We start from the raw sequence: 17,863 nt of genomic DNA on the forward strand, positions 1-17,863 counted from the left end.
TTAGAATTGCAGTTATATGTATATTGGGGTGCGTCTTATCATTGCTTTCATTATGAAGCAAATATCACAAAAAAAAGAAGGAAATCATACCTAATTTCTTATCTTGCAAAACAGGTGGATAAGTAAACCTTCATATCAAATCCTATAGTTAAAAGACAGATTTAAGGGTTTACATGGTCATGGAAATAGAATAAAATGGCGATGGGCTACAACGCTTGTAAGTATACATAGCCTTTAAAAGATAACTTCCGACTGCGCATCAGAATGCATCCTGTGACTGTGACAGGATTTGTTGCACAAGACACATTATTCACAGCCCAGCAAGACCGACAGCTGAACTCTCATTGTGAAAATATACATAACTCATTTCAAGTAAGGAATTGGTCATGGCTTTTATTAATCACTTATCGGGGAATTGTGTTTTTTTTTTCTCACATTACTAATTGATAACAAATGACGATCATCAATAAAATGCTGAAGTCATAACTCTACAGGCCCTTCTCAGCCACATTTTCACAATAATCATAGCTGACCACCTAAAGAAACTACCAAAGACAAACGTCTTTACAGCCCTCTTCAACAAGGTTTATGCATTAGGGGAAAATTTCTTGTTTTCACTATACATTTAAAAAAAAAGGGAAGGCCCAATGAGGAACAATGAGTCTGCAAATAAAATCTAATATATGGCCTTGACAGTAACAAGAACGCTGTCATCATACAACCAAGATGGTCCAATATTCATTACTGTGGTTCCTGCTGTATTTAAAACAGTCGGTCACATGACCTTCCGTATGATTCTTTTATATAAACACTGTGAAGTGGGATTGGACATGAGTGGAGAGAGCAACTTTTAAATTAACAACTTTTAAATTATTAAAAGATGTCATAGACATCTTTTAATAATCAAATGACACTCCAAAATAAATATACCATATAGTTGAATAATTTTACATGCATTAAACTAAGTTGCCCACCAGTTAAATATGAGTTCTTCTACTTCTTGTTCCAACAGTATAAAGATTAACATTCTTCTTATGTATTTGCAAAATTCAACTACACAAGGTTTTCAAATACAATGTCAGAATGGTGATGATTTATACCAAAATTAGTTTTGTGGCCAAACCTAAGCCAATATTCATCAAACATTCTATTTTATTCCGAAAGATTTATTCCGAAAGATTTTACGTCTTGATGGAGATGATTGTTTTTAATGAAATTGTGCCATATGCCTTAATGCATGTGTTGTAGAGCTTTTGATTAAATGCTCTTGAAGTTAAGACTTCTGCATTTATGAATCTGCATTTATGTATTGAAGTCATATATATATATATATATGTATGTATCCTAATTCATCTATTACATTAATTTGTGTGGTGACTGGAAAATGTATGGGGCTGGATTGAAAAAAAGTTGATCAAACATGGAACAGCGTTATTTCTTTTAAACAATATTAACAATTGCTATTAAGATGAATTACACCGATCAATTTCATCATAACGTTTATATTATTGAAGATACAAACATAACATTCTAATGAGACGCATTCAGGTAACCGAGCTAAAAAAATGGAAAACTGAAACTTGCCGCTGGTTGTCAATAGGATAGAGAACATGTTGTTAACGGGAGTGGTTAATTTTCCGAGGAGACTCTGAATGCGTCACACTTGTGTGGTCTTTAAACGGAGACGTAAGAGGAGGGGAGCAGCAGCAGAACAGCGGGGAGGGACTTACAAAAGGAGAATTTAGTCCTAAAAAAGACGGACTTTCTCGCGTTTGTCCCTTATAGACGCACACCAGAGTCTTCACCCGAGAGGTAAGCACTCAAGAACAGAAAAGAAAGCTAATTTTCCGTTGTCAACCGTTAGACGTTACCGTTGTCGGGGCGGCGCGTTTAGAACCCTTTAGAACACAGCAACCAAAAGTGTATAAGAAAGTAAACACGTATATTATTGAAATACAGCAAATAAACAGTAGTTACTCCGAATCTGCCTGAGTTTATCCAAGTATGATTTAATCCTCAAAGTGTTTCAATTCAATAATCGCTTTGGTTGATTTAATTTTCCCTCCTTCACAAAGGAGGCATTGTTTTGCGAGTGTGGATTAACGGTCTCGTTCGCGGCGACACTTCTGGCCCACTTCACGCAGGTTCCACTTCGGGACAGATAAGGAATAAGTAGGTGTTTAAAAGTAGATAAATAAGTTTATTTTTTAAACTTAAACTCATTTTAAACGTATTTTTTAAACTTAAAAAAAGGAACATGAAGGCGATTTTTCGCGGTGATAGCGATTGCCGGGGATTCCCCATCGCTAACGTGTGATAACCTGAATTTTGGTTGGTCTGTACTATTTTTGCTTTTCGTCCGTAACCTATCTGGACTGGTTCGGGGAGGGAAATGGTTTGGAAATGCTGGTTTGACCCACTGGGTTTTCAAGGGTTTATCACCGCGATCCTCCAAAATAACTTTACCCGGTCAACGTTTAGAAGGTGACTCAGTTCCTCCTGTCTGCCGCTGATGTCATCTCCTAACCATTCTCCCCTCCAAAAATCAACTGACTACCATACATTTCAAACTTCTCTATCTTCTGTATTGTTGTTCCCAGAACTTGAACTGGTTGGGCCATGGCTGTGGAGGGGGGAATGAAATGTGTCAAGTTCCTGCTCTTCTTCTTCAACTTCATTTTCTGGGTAAGTAGCAGCAACAAAAAAACAAACCAAAACAAAACAGCCTCCGTTAAAAAGGCAGAGAGGTGGAAGTTTGACAAAACAGCAAGAGAACTTGCGGAAGTTGGTTCTTTTATCTGTCATCAGGTTCAATCAATCTTGTTTGAAATTCTCCCTTTTCTCTCTGAAATTCACAAATATTTCCATCATCTGGCTTGCAATCTTTGTGACTTTTCCCACATTTTATTTGTCAGCCTTGTGACTCGGATGTTTTTATTTTCAAGCCCTAACATCATGGCATGCAGTCCTCTGTGAAATCAGCTGATGGTCAAACAGATTCATACAGTCTATTTAACCCCCCCCCCCCCCCCCCCCCCCCCCCACACACACACCCCTCCATACACACACACTTGATATATATGAGCGTGGCGGAACGTTATCAAATTGTCATTTTATTTTAAAAATATTTCATCCCATGTGGATGCAACCTGCTCGGGCGTTTAGTGGTTTAAGAGTTGAAACAGGGAGAGGAGGTGATGGTTGAATGTGAAACTCATGACTGGTCTTCCATGTAACTGGACCATGTGAACCAGCTACACCACCAGCCTTCCCTTCAGTGACAAACCGCCAATTGAAACATGGTCATTCTTGCGTACTAAAGACTTTACAACTTGTTTTTTTCTAATTACAATAACCTTCCATTACCATACACCTCTAGGATGGCCTCTTAACGAAAAAAAAAAGCATATTTGATATCCTCGCTGTGAGTATATCATAAGAGTCAAATCAAACAAGAAAGAAAAGACACAAATATAAAATCCAATATTTGCTTAGGTTTTCCCATATAGTTATAAAATAAGAACAAAAGCACCGTGCTTCTTGCCTCAGCATTTTAAACAACACATTTAGCGAGCGACAACCACATTGATGAGACATATAGAAATCACTGTAAAATAATTTTCATTTTCAGCCGACAGCTATTTGGCACCTCTGGTTGTGGTGTCGTTGGTGACAGAATGGGACAGGCTGTAAAAAAGAACAAGGGCTGTTGCTCTTACAGTCTGTTCTCTTTTGGAGCTTATAGATTTTTTTGGACAAGCTGTTTTGTATATTTTCCTCATGGATCTTGACAAATGCAGATCGTTGCAGAAAATTGACTTTTGAAGCCAGAACTGACAATTTAAATTGAAAACAAAAATAAGCCTTGTAGTCTTTTGACGTCAGCAAAATGGTACAAAAAAATGAAAGGTGACGACTCAAAGAACTGATGCAGAATGGCCCTGATAGTATTCAGCAGTTATGTGTGTTTAAGATTTTTTTTTGATATTTCGTCTCTGTTTATATGTAAACGTACTTAAGTTAACTCAGTCCGGAGAGATGGAAGTTAGCAGCCATGTTGGAGGTCAATTCAAGTCCAAAGAAACAGTCAGTAGTTGTGGTAGTTGGAAACGTTTGCCTGGGGCACAACGGACTTCCCTTGCATATGCATATAAATAGGGTCCAGATACCCCTTTTGCACTTGTTAGCTTAGCATAATGAATCGTGGCCCAGGCTGTGTGTCAGCTCACCTCCATCACGCTCTTATTCTAACAACTCCTGAAAGCTTTTGGTTTGTGTATGATGCCACTCCTGTATTCCCCACAGTAGAGCAAGACTGACGGGAGTTTACAAAACATGGTTATTTTTGAAGCCATGAAACAGCCGGAACTGCCTCTCTGACTCTACCCATTTTGTACGCAGTGCCTTTGACAGAGGCCTGCCTACGCTTTTCGTAGTGTTTGCCCGTTCTTTTCATTCCTTGTATCGTTCCCTGCATCAGTAATTACCTGCCTGTTTGAGTCACACTCAAATATTTGCATTGGTGGTGCCAACCAGGACAGGTCTCCAGCTGCAGTAGAGGTTCAACAATGTAAACATAACACCCCGGACCATCTGACAGTCAGGCGATGGATGGGCTGTGGCAGAATAGGTCCTAATATGAAGGCAAACATAGATTGAACACCTGTTTGAAATGCTGACGTCGAGAGCACGACATGCTCGTAAAACTTGGAGCCAGCTTGAAGTTGCTGTTTCTGCATTGGTTTAAAGCAAATTTCAAATAAACTACTGATAAAAGAAGTAAAGAAAACACTCACCTATACATTGTGTCCATTTGAAAAGCAATTTTTTTTAGCTTTAGAAGGCTATTTCATCATTTATAGTAAGGCATCAATAAACAATGGTTTAGTCAGCTGCTCGATTCAGCGAAAATTGTGTTTGTTCCAGTTACCTAGGTGTATTTTTTCTGCTTGCTGGTTATCTAAGTGTGTTCCCCCTTGACTAAACACATGCATAACAATTGACAAATGCGTAACAATTGCCAAAGATCATGATTTGAGAGCTCCCACTTCCACGCAGTGATGACCGCTGAATATCTATCGAACCATTTTCAATGTTTTGATGTTACATGCAGCCCCCGGCCTATATTTGGGAAACGATTCTTGACATCGGTCTTCTTTCTCTATGTATTTCTGGCCTGGCGGTTCTCACTTCTTACTCCCGCTGAGTAAGAATAGCTGACTCAGCTATTGTTATCCTCCTCTGCCTTCCTGCTGTCTGACGCTTGGGACAACTTTTATTTTTAAATGTTCTTGAAATGTAACTTTATAAATACATGATTGCTTGTGATATCACCATATTTACCATGGATACTGTGGTTGGGAGCCATTACACCCCCGCAATGTCATGGTGTTGCATTACAATATTACAATCACGCCAAAGAGAGATGTGTTGACAAGCATACCCCAAAGTTCTCTTATTTGTTTGTTGCTGAAAAATGGCTCTTTTGTCAGAGAGGCCATCCCAAGTTCTTGGTCGATAAACCGCGTCGTGACACCGCTCCATGAAACTTCTATCACGATCATTCCTACCTACTTGCCCTTTTACTTCTCCACATCCCTTCGCCTCACTAACACAACTTTCACATGGGGATAAGGTTAATGCAAAAAGCAATGAACTGTACGATTAAGAAATTATGCACTTTGAATTTTGGATCTGATCCCTCCCTGTCTGAGACAACCATAAACAAATAGCGCTATCCCGGTCGAATCATTCAACATTGGGGAGATGCTAAATGTATGTTAATATTTGCCAAAGGATTGCTGTATAGGCAACATTCTACTCTTAGCTCGTAGGCACTTTGTTTTTTTATGACTGAATATTTCACGGTTCAGTGATTGGGCGGAGAGGCTGTGACATGGAAAGGACCGCATAACCCTGTGTGTGCACATGTACTGCAAAGTTGTCGTTGCAACAGGGAGAACATTCGTCTAAAGGAGAGTCAAAGGGTTGTTTAAGACGGAAAGAAGTGGCGAATACCTGATTCATTCTGTCACATCAGCACTCAGGAATATGGAACTTCTGTCTCAAGTGTTAGCGGAATTTTTCTTTTGTTAAAAAAAAAAAAAAGAGAACGTCATTAACATTAGGGCAAATCCTGCTCTCTCCACTCATGTCCAATCCCACTTCACAGTGTTTATATAAAAGAATCATACGGAAGGTCATGTGACCGACTGTCATGTTTGCTTTAGAGCCAGTTGATTGCAGCTCTTCGCCAAACAGTTCATTCATACAATACGTGCAATAGATCTATTGATGCGTTGCTGTCACTCCACCCTGAAAGACTATACACACACACAGACACACACACATACACGCTTGCAGACTCTTTTTACAAATTCCTTCCTTGTGGTTACTTGATGATCTTACCATTTTTTGCTCGACTGAGCAGTTATAAAGGTTAAACATGCAACTACTGCTGAGTCTGTTGTATTCAGTTAATTGATGTTCACGTCTTTGGTGCTTTCAGGTGTCACCATGGCGATGTGAAAACACCCATGGATTGTTAGTTTAGATTTGCTTGTCAGTAACTAGCCCCACTCTGCTTCTAGACGTAAAACCTCAAGTGTCTTTCCTAATTTTTCCGTTTTGCTTACAAGTGGTGGGATTTAAAAAAATAAAATAGTAATAAGGTGCTAACCAGCAAAGTTATTCATCTTTAGTGTAAGAAAAATAAAGCAGAAAGTTTCCCTCAGTCACGTTGTTTTCAAATATTAAGTTATTAAAGATATTTACGGCCCCTTTTTGGCATACCTCACTTTAGTTCAACTTTACCCCAGCCCATCGGCAGGGAGTATTTTCTGGATTTCGGAACCATGAATCGAAAATTTGTGGCTTTTGGAGGTTCAAAGACATCATCTTAAGCTTAGAAATAGAGGAAAGAATCACTGACAATGAAAACGATCATCAGTTGCCACTCTGAGGATCTCACCTCTGCTTCCCCCGCAGCTATGTGGCCTCGCGGTGATCGTAGTGGGCGTCCTGGTCCAGCTGCTTTTGCACAAGACCCTCCTGATGGTTGACCCTACAGCTTCAGCGGCCCCCATCCTCCTCATTGCCGTCGGCGTGGTGATTTTCTTCATTGCTTTCTTCGGCTGCTGCGGGGCCTGGAAGGAGAACTACTGCATGGTCACCACGGTATGTCCCAGCGCGGAGGAATAACAATGTTCAACAGGAATGACTGAGGTTTCTCACTGTATTTGTTGTTTTCTTGTAGTTTGCCATCCTCCTCTCACTGATCATCATTGCTGAGATTTCGGCAGCGATTGCTGGTTACATCTTCAGAAACAAAGTGAGAGGACTGTTTTCGCCGTTCGACATTTCAAAGCAGGGCAAAGCAACACGGGGGGAGGAACTCTGACTCACATGTTCTGTCTCCCGTCCAGGTCTCAGAAATCGTCCATGACAGTCTCACCGAGATGATCTCCATGTACAACAGTGGCAGGGTTGAATTCAGAGATGGTGTGGATGCTCTGCAGCAGGATGTGAGTCCACCGTTCTGTCTGTGTTAACTGGACAATATATATTACATTTATCATGTGTCTGGCCCTTGGTATGATTGGTGATTGAATTTTTTTTTTTTTTCTTAAATTGAAAACCGATGCATCATCTCCTTGCTACAGCAAGTCACTTTCTACATTTGGGTTCTTATTTACTAATGACTTTCATATTTTATCTTCATTGAGTTTATTGAACATTTTCAAAGTCATGGGAAATGCCTTGAGTATTTTGGCAACTACTCACCTTTTTAAAATCCAAACCTAAATCATGGACCTAAAATAATCAAGAAGTTGTGAGTAGTTCTCTACAAAGGATTGTCCGGACTATGAAATTAATTACTAGTTCCAAGTAAACGGGATTAAGTAATTTCTAAATATTCAAAATTATCGGTACTGTTTTGAATTTTAAAAATATAAAAGAAATATGGAACTTAACATGCTATTTTGCAAATGTTCCCACAAAATGTATCTGTTTTCCCACTTTATACAATGGGCCCTAGACAGGCAATGCCTTCATCCAGCAGCCCATTCGTCTTCAGGATTGCTCCTCGTCCAAACCTCCATTTATGTCCAAATGTGGCGATGTGGACTTTGCTAAATCCCAACGTGTCCCTTTCCAGCTGAAATGCTGCGGTGTGAACAGCTCAGCCGATTGGAAATCCTTCACACCAGAAGGGAACACAGTGCCCAGCTCCTGCTGTGTGAAGATCTCCAAAGACTGTGGGGTCGGGACCATGAAAGACCCCAACAAAGTTTACCAGAAGGTAAATGCGCATCTCCCTCATTTGTCCAAAAGCCCAGGGACCCAAATCATACGCAGGACTTGAATATGTCCATTAGCACTGTGATGGCCAGAGTGTTATGATTACTTCCTGGGTATTACTATTTACTTATTGCCTTTAATATTATCAGCAGGATAGAGGTGATTGGACAACATGCCTGGTCCTTGAGTTCAGCAGTCCCCAGACAGTTTTCATGAACATACAGCATGTGATATTTTCACAGACAGGCGTTCAGGGTGTTGTGGATAAACACACCAGAATGAAATGATGGGACTAGGATGGAGTGCAAATATGAAGTGCATTAAAGAATGAAACTCATCACAATGCTGAATCATTGGGAACCCTGAGCTGTTATTTTAACTACATTTTCACCAGCTTGTGGTCTGCGTAAAATGTCACATGATCCATGATCGAGACAAGTGTCTTGATCAGTATTAAGAGGCAGAGGTGGAGGACCAAGCAGAGAATCAGATTTTTTTTTCCAATCAAGCATCCTTAACTCTGATAACACAATGAAAACAACCTTTGTGGAGGGGGGTGGGGGGGGGGTGGGGCGCTTGCTTGAGATAATGTTTGCTTATAAATAAGTGTCTGACAGAAAATCAGCCACTGAAAAAATTTGGTTCGGTTAAATGCTTTTTTTTCTTTTCATTTTTTCCGATAAAGGGTTGTCGTGAAGTGCTGGAGGCTCTGCTGAGGACAAACATCCTGTGGGTGATAATTGCGGGCCTTGTTCTTGCCTTCGTGCAGGTACGTACCAGGTATTCAAAGACAGTTGGGTCATACAGAGGATGTCATACTGTTTAATGTGATAAGTTGTTTTTTTATTTTGCAATAAACTCTTTAAATAGAAATTTTCTTGAAATCCATAAGTATTTGAAATCTATATTATTCTGATTAGTTGATTTGAAAGGGTATTCAGTAAGTGGAACATCATCAATGGCAATCCAATGAAATATTTTTCCCTTTCAAAATGTGTCTCTTTGAGGCTATTTGGCTCTTTCATATGTAAAACCTTACTCTTCTCAAACATGACCATATTAAAATAGTTACTCACCATCCAAACAACGAAAGGATCACCAGCTCCAGTCCTGAAATGCATTTTTTTCCCCATGAGGACCTCATTTGCATTCAACGCCTCCAGCTTTTGATTCTGGAAAACACCCTAGGCTGAAAATATTACTCTGCTTAAAGAGTCTGATGAGGCTGATTGTGCGCATTGTCTCTGATGTGAACTTGTCCTTTCAGGCACTTGGCATCGCACTGGCCTGCTTGTTGATGAGAGGCATCCGCAGCGGCTACGAAGTCATGTAATTTGGGGTCTCACGCATGAGTTTAGGTTGAACGATAGCTTACATTTTTGGTGCCTTGTTTGGATTTTTTTTTGGTGTCATACTTCAGATCTTATGCAGAAAAATGTGTCCCACGGTACGTCAAATGCTTTAAGACTACAAATGCAAAACAATCATTTGATGAAGAAAAAAAAAAAAAAAAAAAAAAAAACACTTTTCAATGAAGTAGTTTCATGCTGGTTGGATTTCTGAGATCTTTAACTTTGCTTGTTCTGTTAGATTGTGAATCTGTTTTTATGTACTGCTGGTTGCAATTTCTATTTTTATTAAAGACTCTTTAAGTTACGTGAATATTTTCTTTTTAGCTGGCATATAGGTATTTATTGAAGAGCTTCATTGCAATGCACATAATATGGCACATCAAAACAACACATTCAAGCAAATATTACATTTAAAAAAATAAAAATAACATATGCAACTCAATTCAATTCAGTGTGCCTATCCTTTTGGAAGGCACAGGAATAATTTCTCATTATACATTTTAAGGGAGGGTCCTCTTTCAACTGTAACTCTATAGTAAGCAGAAAAAGCTTTGAGGTGTGTAAAGTGAGATCATGATGCAATGTGTAATTTCAATCCCCCACAGCACAAAAGAAAAAAAAAAAAAAAAAAAAAAAAAAATCAGGTAAACAAACAATGTAAAGTGCCATCAAAGCTCTTTTCAGCCACTCTTTCCTGCTGTATGCAGGTCAAACAAGTTTACTAAGATATCTATCTGAAAGGAAAAAAAAGGCTTTTCACATTTCACAAATGAATGTCTTTGCAATCAAGTAAAATCCCAATCTCTTTTAGGGAAACGATAACATTTAGACTCAACTTTCATGCTATGCATGTTAAATCAGCATCGCTGATAGAATAGTATCTGGAGCAGTGCATAGAGCGAGGTAAAAGTATGGAGGAAAATAGAACAGTGCATGTTTGATGAGAATGCGTTCCAAAAACGCAGCCTCCACATGTGTGAATGGAATGTGCCAGAATGGTTCTTCCATTCCCCGAGCAGAGCTAATAACAAACCATAGTGTCGCTTGACCTGCAAAAAACAAAAACCAAACGAAAATCAAAAACAAATGAGCCCCACCTCTTTGTACGCTTGCTCATCCATGACACTGGATAAGCAGAAGTGGAAAAAAAAAAAGAGACAGCCTTTACCTTTTTTTAAAAGGTAAAACCAACCTTAATATCAGCAATAAAAATAGTCCAGTGGATGATGTACAATACAAAGCAGAGTTTCCTCCTTTCTGATCATTTTTCTTTTTTCAGTCTGATGTCAGTCACTTCTTGAGTGAACGTATTTCATGACTGACGCTAGAATTTCAATTAGCAAATCTCCAATAATGTTGGAAACACATTTTCTTTTCCTGTTGCTCCATGCTTCTTTTTCCCCAAAATTCTGACTACTTTGCGGTGTGTCATTTCCTTTTGCAAAGTGGAACGTTGAAGTCCGATAGAGCTATTTGCCGCCCCGAGGTGCAAAGGACGGTGAATCGGGGGCAGCTTCAGGCATCAGTGCGTAGTTGGCAGAGAGAAACACCATGTTGTGCAAAAGGAGCGACACCTCGGATTCTGCAAATGTCAAGAACGTTTCAGGATTAAGAAAAGCTTTGAAAGTTCATTATACTGATCAATAACTTATTTTCTTTTGTTTGGTCACCAAAATTCTTGTGACTTCAACTCCTGCAGCAAATCATCAAGTGTACATTTTTTACACTAAAAAGACATTTGACATTGTTGCCTTAGCTCAGCTAACAGGCGGCTAAAAGCTAACCAAGTTTACAGCTGTGGTCGACAAGTCTTTCTCTTGATCTGCAGCAGCCTAATAATGTTAGCACATATCCTAAAACCCAGTACTTTCAAAAAACCTGAATGAACAGCCAGCTATACAGGAATAGGTTTTACAAAAATAAAAGTGTCCTCCTCACCTTTCAATGAAGAGGACACCTGGAGCCACTGGTACAGCCACTCACGGCACTGGCTAGCGCTGGCAGCATCAGAATTGAGCCCCCTCACGTAGCAAGCCTGGGGAAAAAAACAACAATATGTGTGTATGGTGACAAAAAGCTGGCCTTTGTGTGTTTATATAGTAAATATCAAAAGGGAATGACTTGTCTGAGTTCAGAGTCGCTCAGCTGATGCGGACCAAGCCTGTTCAGGGCTCGGTCCAGCTGCAGCAGCTCTAGGGCGTGGCTGTTGAGGCGACGCCGGACCAGAAATCCCGGAAGGCGAGGTGTGAGGAAGAGCAGTGGGCTGATATGTCTCTACAATGCCAGGAAAACAAACACATCATTGTCCAGAAATGTTTAACAAGCTCTTTACAACATGAGTGTTTCTGTGTCAAGAAAATTTTCTACTGACCACCTGAGCCACACTCAACCGCTTGATTCCCAGAGGAGGCCCGGAAAACAACCGCTGAACCGCCAGGATTTCAGACACTTTGGGGTTTTCTCCATTTTGCACCTGAAAAATGGAGACGTGGTTAAAAAAAAGTCACACTGATCTGAACAGCGCAAGTGCTCAAACAAAAATACTGACTTGCTGAAGCCTAATCTGTGCACAATTGCAGCTACAAAACATCCTGAGGCAACCAATAGCTTCTGACTGCCCCTCTTGTCATCACGCTTTTAAATATTACACTTCTTTAAATGATGGCGGATTCAGCATTCTCGGTCTGGCCTTTCAATGTCATACTTAGGCAATAAGAAATTTTAAATATGTACACTTTTAAAACCTAAAATCTTTTTGGTAATTTCTTGGCAATTTCAAATGTAGTCACAAATGTTTAGTTTGGTGATTTTCAGTTCATTCCTGGTTTGATTTGTATGTTTTTCAAATGTTTTAGTGTCACAAGTTGCTGATTTCCTTTTAATTTAAAAATGACAGTGGCAATAATAAAAGTAAAAAGAGAAGGAAGTCATGTAAATTTGCCACAACTGTGTTTTAAATGTAAGAAATTGCCTCCCTGATCCTTACTTTAATGTCACTTTTTCCCAATCAAAACACAATATGGTATCAAAATATTCTATATATTCAAAAACATGATGATATCCATGTTGAGCATGTCAGCCTCTTCATTATATTCGGAATATTAATCTCTGTCACTCCACACAGCCGAGAAGGAATGATAGTGTCTTTGCAAAGCGTGAAGCTGTCTGTTACCTTACCTTAGAGCAGAGGTTTCTCAGGTGATGCCGCTGTTGGCTTTCTTGGACCTTCTCGCTCACATGCTGGAGCGCTTTGAGCACGGGCATGTGGTGTTTAGCCCTGAGTGAGTGGTAGGCTTGACGGAACTCCACCTGCTGCACGGGAGTCCAGAAATGAGGAATCAGGAGCTGCCGGGGGAAAAAGTACCTGTGAGAGGGGGGCGGACAGAGACGCACACGTTATTGGGGGGAGGCACTGTCATATGAGGCGACCAGGATGTATCTCAAGAGTTACTCACATCAGCACGAAAACCAGGTAGTTGGCAAACGGGGGGCTTGAAATCAACACCAGTGGAATGGCCTTTATAATGTCCCTGCGGAACTGAACACGTTAAAAATGAGTGAAGCCGTTGTCTGGAGGAAATCCACATGAAGGAGCGTGAATGGAAAGAAAAAAAAAAAAAAAAAAAAAGATGAAAATCCAAGTGTTTGGACCATTAGATGCAGTCAGACTTCCTGGCTACTGTTCCATGTGAGCTTCAGAGAGTATCTAACACACTTTAGGACTAACACTAACAATTGAAAAATAAAATAAAATCGGCAGATTGTAACTTCTTTAAATTCAGACGTCTGATTATACCACGACAGTTTCATTATGATGACATTATACCGCTCTGACAGACTGGTGACACAGACCCACCCCCAAGCTCTGACCATCACCAACCTGTCTCAGCTTTTCCATCTCCCTGTAGGGCAGATTATGCCTCTTCACTCCAATGGACATCTTGGCTTTTATCCTCAGCACTTCTTTGCCGTCGCGATAAAGAAGTCTGAACCCTGCGGCGATTGAGTGAAACAAATGTAAATGACGGAGAGTGAAAGAGAGCTCACATGCAGAAAACAGTGAGGCTCTTAGTGTGTCACTATGATACCGAAGTCACGATACCAAACAACAGATAAGATGCAAATAACATCCGCAGAAGAAAACATCGCATCATCGGATCAATAACAAAAGATGGTCTCAATCGTTTTCCCTCCTACGGATTAACTACAGTTTCAGAAACGAAAAATCACAGGTTATTGATGTGGTGGCTGAAAATGAGTGCAAAACCCAGAGAAGGGAAATGAGTGTCCCCAGACACTCAAAGTGTCTCTCTTTGTCCCCAGAGCCGTCCAACTCCTCAATTCTCAGCAACCCTGCAAACCCCTCATTGCCTGACCACCCCTAAACCCCCGCTGACAGTAATGCCGCTCATGATATATTTATTATATAAATGCAGAGGGAGCTTACATACATACATACATACCGGTATATACGTATATACATTCACACACACACACACACACACACACACACACATATATATATATATATATATATACACAGACAAACAGTTTTTTCTTTATTTTAATGATCCACACAATGGAAAGCAACTCAGAAGCCTTCTTTCTTATACTATCAATCCATCCATCATCTTCTGCTTATCCTGCACTCAGGGTCGCAGGATCAGCTGTCATCGGGCAAAAGGTTGGGGTACATCCTGGACTGATCAGTCAATCGCAGGGCCACATGTACAGAGGGGTTTGGAATATAAACAACGCAGTCCAGATTCACTCTGCAGGACAAACTGGCAGAACTTTGTTTCTAAGCGAACATAGGCTGCCATGATATGACAATTCATCATCTCAGGGCTAGGCAAGAGCTCAGTGCCAAGAACATTATAATGCATCTGTGGGTTGCACGTGTACAGATAAACGCAGTTGCAAATAATTCCTACAAATTGCCGATGCTGACCTGGTTATCACAAGATCTCTGGGATATATAGCATAAAAACATAAATGAGTTTAATAAAATGAATATATCAGCTATACTTGGATGGGCAGCATCAGGAAAGGGACGTGGCTATATCCTGGACCAGATGGTCATAAGACCACATATGAAGACATACTGTGTAATACACGCATTTCCGAAGGCACGCACTCTTGCACTCACTCTCGGGAAGAACCCCGTCAGAAACCAACAGGCAACCTTTTGGCGACTAAATAAAAGAACAAAACAAGTGTACAGAAGCTGAGAGACTAACTTGTAACCTATTCCCGTCAGTTTCTCCTCTCACATAGCTGATTAGCTCATCCTGTTGAAGAGCACGTGACTTTCATGTGGCTAACTTTTCACATTGCAATGGAAACCACTTTTTAATATTAAACATTTAAACTACTTCATTTAGAGGACATAATAAAGACCTTTGGGCCTTTGTCATTTCATCTGTTGCAATAAATCTGATTATAATAACATTGAGTATGTTGACGAATTCTTCATAACAATGTGTACTGCTAATACGCTCATTTTCCTCACTAGTTTAAGTAGATTACGGGTCTTGATCACTTACTGCTAATTAACCTGAATGCAAACAAACCAAAAATCTAGAATAGTGGGGCACCTTTCAAATATGTTTTTGCTGATTTTAACGATTGCTTTTTTTCTATTCTGAAGACTGTGCGGGGACCCACAGGCAACCTCTTGCCATGCATATGTGGCTATTTTTTTTTTTTGTTGAAATTTGAGAGGCTGGTCAGCGGAGCTATTAATAAACAGACTCCGAAGTTGACTTTGCGTCCCAGTTGCTGAAAATGATCGAGAAATACAGCTTGAATATGGGCTATTCTTTTTTTTTTTTGAGGTGCTTTGCAGGGAATCTGAACTCCGGTGGGTTCAAAAATTGAAGCAATGAACAGAGGAGACTGGTGGGCTCACCTTCCACAAAGGTGTGGTAAAGTTGATGGAAGGTCGGAAATCGCTTTTGGAGGAAACTTTCATACTTAGTGTTTGCCCGCTGGAGTCTCGAGGCAACGTGTCGGCCAACGCCTTGTTTCACTTTGGACGAAGCGTGGAATCTGCACAACAACCTGAAGAGTGATAGAGGTCACCTGTCAATCCATAAACAAGAGACATTTCAAATGCCTCTGTCATGAATCAACCATATAAATAGAAAAACCTGCAAACGCTTTGACCTAAAATAAAACTAAAAAATAATTAAAATACTTCTGGGCTTTAAAGGTCTACTGTAGTAGTGTTCAAATTTTCTTTTGTATTTTTTTATTATCGAGTCCAAAAAATATTTTACATAGAACTATTTGTGAAGTTAAGAGTACTCATTAGCTCAGTTGTTTTGAGATATTTTAAGTTATACAAATTCAGGTGTTTTTACAACCAGTTTGTTTTTGTCTCAAGTTTCCAATGACGTTAGTGTTGTGATTCTCTTGTTGTGTATGTACACTACGTCAGTTCCATGGACTTTACGGTAATATTTTTTCGAGCGTAGCGGGAGTAACTGCACATAGCACGGCTACTGAAGTTATTTTACTATGAAGTAAAACCACTTGCTATGAAGAAGTCAATAAATGCAACATATGAATATGAACATGAACATATTCCTCCGTGTAAAAAATTCCAGCTATGAATAATGAAGGTGAACATCTAACGCTATCGATTTTCTTTGATCCTATACGGTTAACATATCTACGCAAACCTGTCTCCGAATATTTGTGACGATGACACACATTTCCTTCCAATCCTTATTGAAAGAAATCATCATGATCCTTGACGTTACGTCTCCACCCCTCCCCTTGTTTGAAACTAATGATAACATTTGAACATCTTTTTAAATCATTTCGTTTCACAAAAGGACACCGTAAGACGAAATAAAAACATCGCGAAACACATGTTATAGGAAAACAAACACAGCGACGGTTTAGCCGCTGTCTCGATACGGGAGAGAACTAGCTTAGCGGGGTGAAATTCGGGTGAAAACGAACCGCCCTTCTTGGGACGAATTAAATTTTGTAAGCTTTCCGGGCATACCTGGGCTGGTGGGGCGCAAGGGGAGAACAGAAGCCGCTCGTTGTGCTGATTATTCGGATGCCAAACAGTCGGCTCAAAGACAGACGACCAGCCAGGCTGGGACAGGACAGCGCCATGTTTGACAGGGCGAACGGCTGGGTGGGTTACCGTAATGACACGCAGAGGGCGAAGCTAAATATAATGTTTGGGGAAAAAGATAAATAAATAAAAAAATTACCGTAATGACGACAGAAAATCCGCAGGTTCAAGAAAAATCCGTGGGCATTTTTCTAGACTGGCTTTTTTTTTTCCTTTTTTTTTTTTTTGCTAAACCAGTAGGACATTTCACAGTTTATCGAAAGTTGAGACATTCAAATGACAGTTATTGCCTATAAGAATAAGAATAAGAATAAGAATAAGGATAAATATAAATACAACTATATTCATCCCGAAGGAAATTGTTGTGCCAGAGTTTCGAGTAGAACATAACAATAGTGAATCATAGTAGGAAATTGTATAAACAGTGAAAAAAAAGGGGGGGGGGAATAAGAAATACAAATAAAACTATAAAGTGTCAAAGTCAAGGCTATAAAGTGTTTTAGATGAGATGAGAACAACTTTATTTATCCCGAAGGAAATTGTTGTGCCAGAGTTTCAAGTAAAAACATAACAGTAATAGATAAAAGTAGGAAGGAGAAATAATAAGAAATAATAAGAAATATAATGAAATATAAATTGTTTTAACTGTTAACTACAAAGATTTGAACATTCCCTGCGACTGAGGGAAGAGGAATTAAAAAGTCTGATAGCCTCAGGTAGGAAAGACCTCCTGTGGCTTTCAGTGGAGCTCCTTAGTGGTATCAATCTTTAAGGTCTTAATTGCAAAGGTTTGAAGATTCCCTGCAGCTGAGGAAAGGAGGAATTAAAAGGGGTAAAAAGGATTTACATTACAACTTTCAACAATATTTATCACTAATAACCCAAATAAACGTTACGGCAGAAGAGTTTGTCCGCCTGTGTTAAAATTTAACGCGACATGTGATGACAAAGGAATGACAAAATCTGTTTTTTTCCACTGAGGAGAAATCGCCTTGGAGCAAAGATACTCCAAAAACTTTTGTTCCTCAATAAAAAAAATCATAAACTAATCACTTCTTTGTTTTTTCATATGATTTCACAGTTAAGTTCACAAAAATGTGTACATAAGTCAAAA

The 17,863-nt window shown here is 39.7% G+C and overlaps 2 protein-coding genes across 2 annotated transcripts; one reads left to right on the forward strand and one right to left on the reverse strand.

The window, feature by feature from the left end:
- Nucleotides 1–1,672: 1,672 nt before the first annotated feature.
- cd63 (CD63 molecule) lies at nt 1,673–9,957 on the forward strand. The gene is made up of 8 exons (XM_086159732.1): nt 1,673–1,812; nt 2,601–2,685; nt 6,988–7,176; nt 7,256–7,330; nt 7,425–7,523; nt 8,159–8,302; nt 8,987–9,070; nt 9,569–9,957. Exons 2-8 carry the CDS (start codon nt 2,620–2,622, stop codon nt 9,632–9,634), a joined length of 723 nt encoding a protein of 240 aa, XP_086015858.1. The 5' UTR covers nt 1,673–1,812; nt 2,601–2,619; the 3' UTR covers nt 9,635–9,957.
- Nucleotides 9,958–9,965: 8 nt separating this feature from the next.
- letmd1 (LETM1 domain containing 1) lies at nt 9,966–16,802 on the reverse strand. The gene is made up of 9 exons (XM_086159731.1): nt 16,672–16,802; nt 15,565–15,716; nt 13,534–13,646; nt 13,109–13,191; nt 12,831–13,017; nt 12,025–12,126; nt 11,775–11,927; nt 11,592–11,688; nt 9,966–11,235 (listed from the first exon to the last, which is right to left on the reverse strand). Exons 1-9 carry the CDS (start codon nt 16,785–16,787, stop codon nt 11,123–11,125), a joined length of 1,116 nt encoding a protein of 371 aa, XP_086015857.1. The 5' UTR covers nt 16,788–16,802; the 3' UTR covers nt 9,966–11,122.
- Between the last annotated feature and the right edge of the window lie 1,061 nt (nt 16,803–17,863).

The sequence above is a fragment of the Fistularia commersonii genome, chromosome 14, assembly GCF_037954325.1.
Source record: "Fistularia commersonii isolate RoL2024-O1a breed Wild chromosome 14, RoL_Fcom_v1.0, whole genome shotgun sequence".
In the NCBI taxonomy this organism is placed as follows: Eukaryota; Metazoa; Chordata; class Actinopteri; order Syngnathiformes; family Fistulariidae; genus Fistularia; species Fistularia commersonii.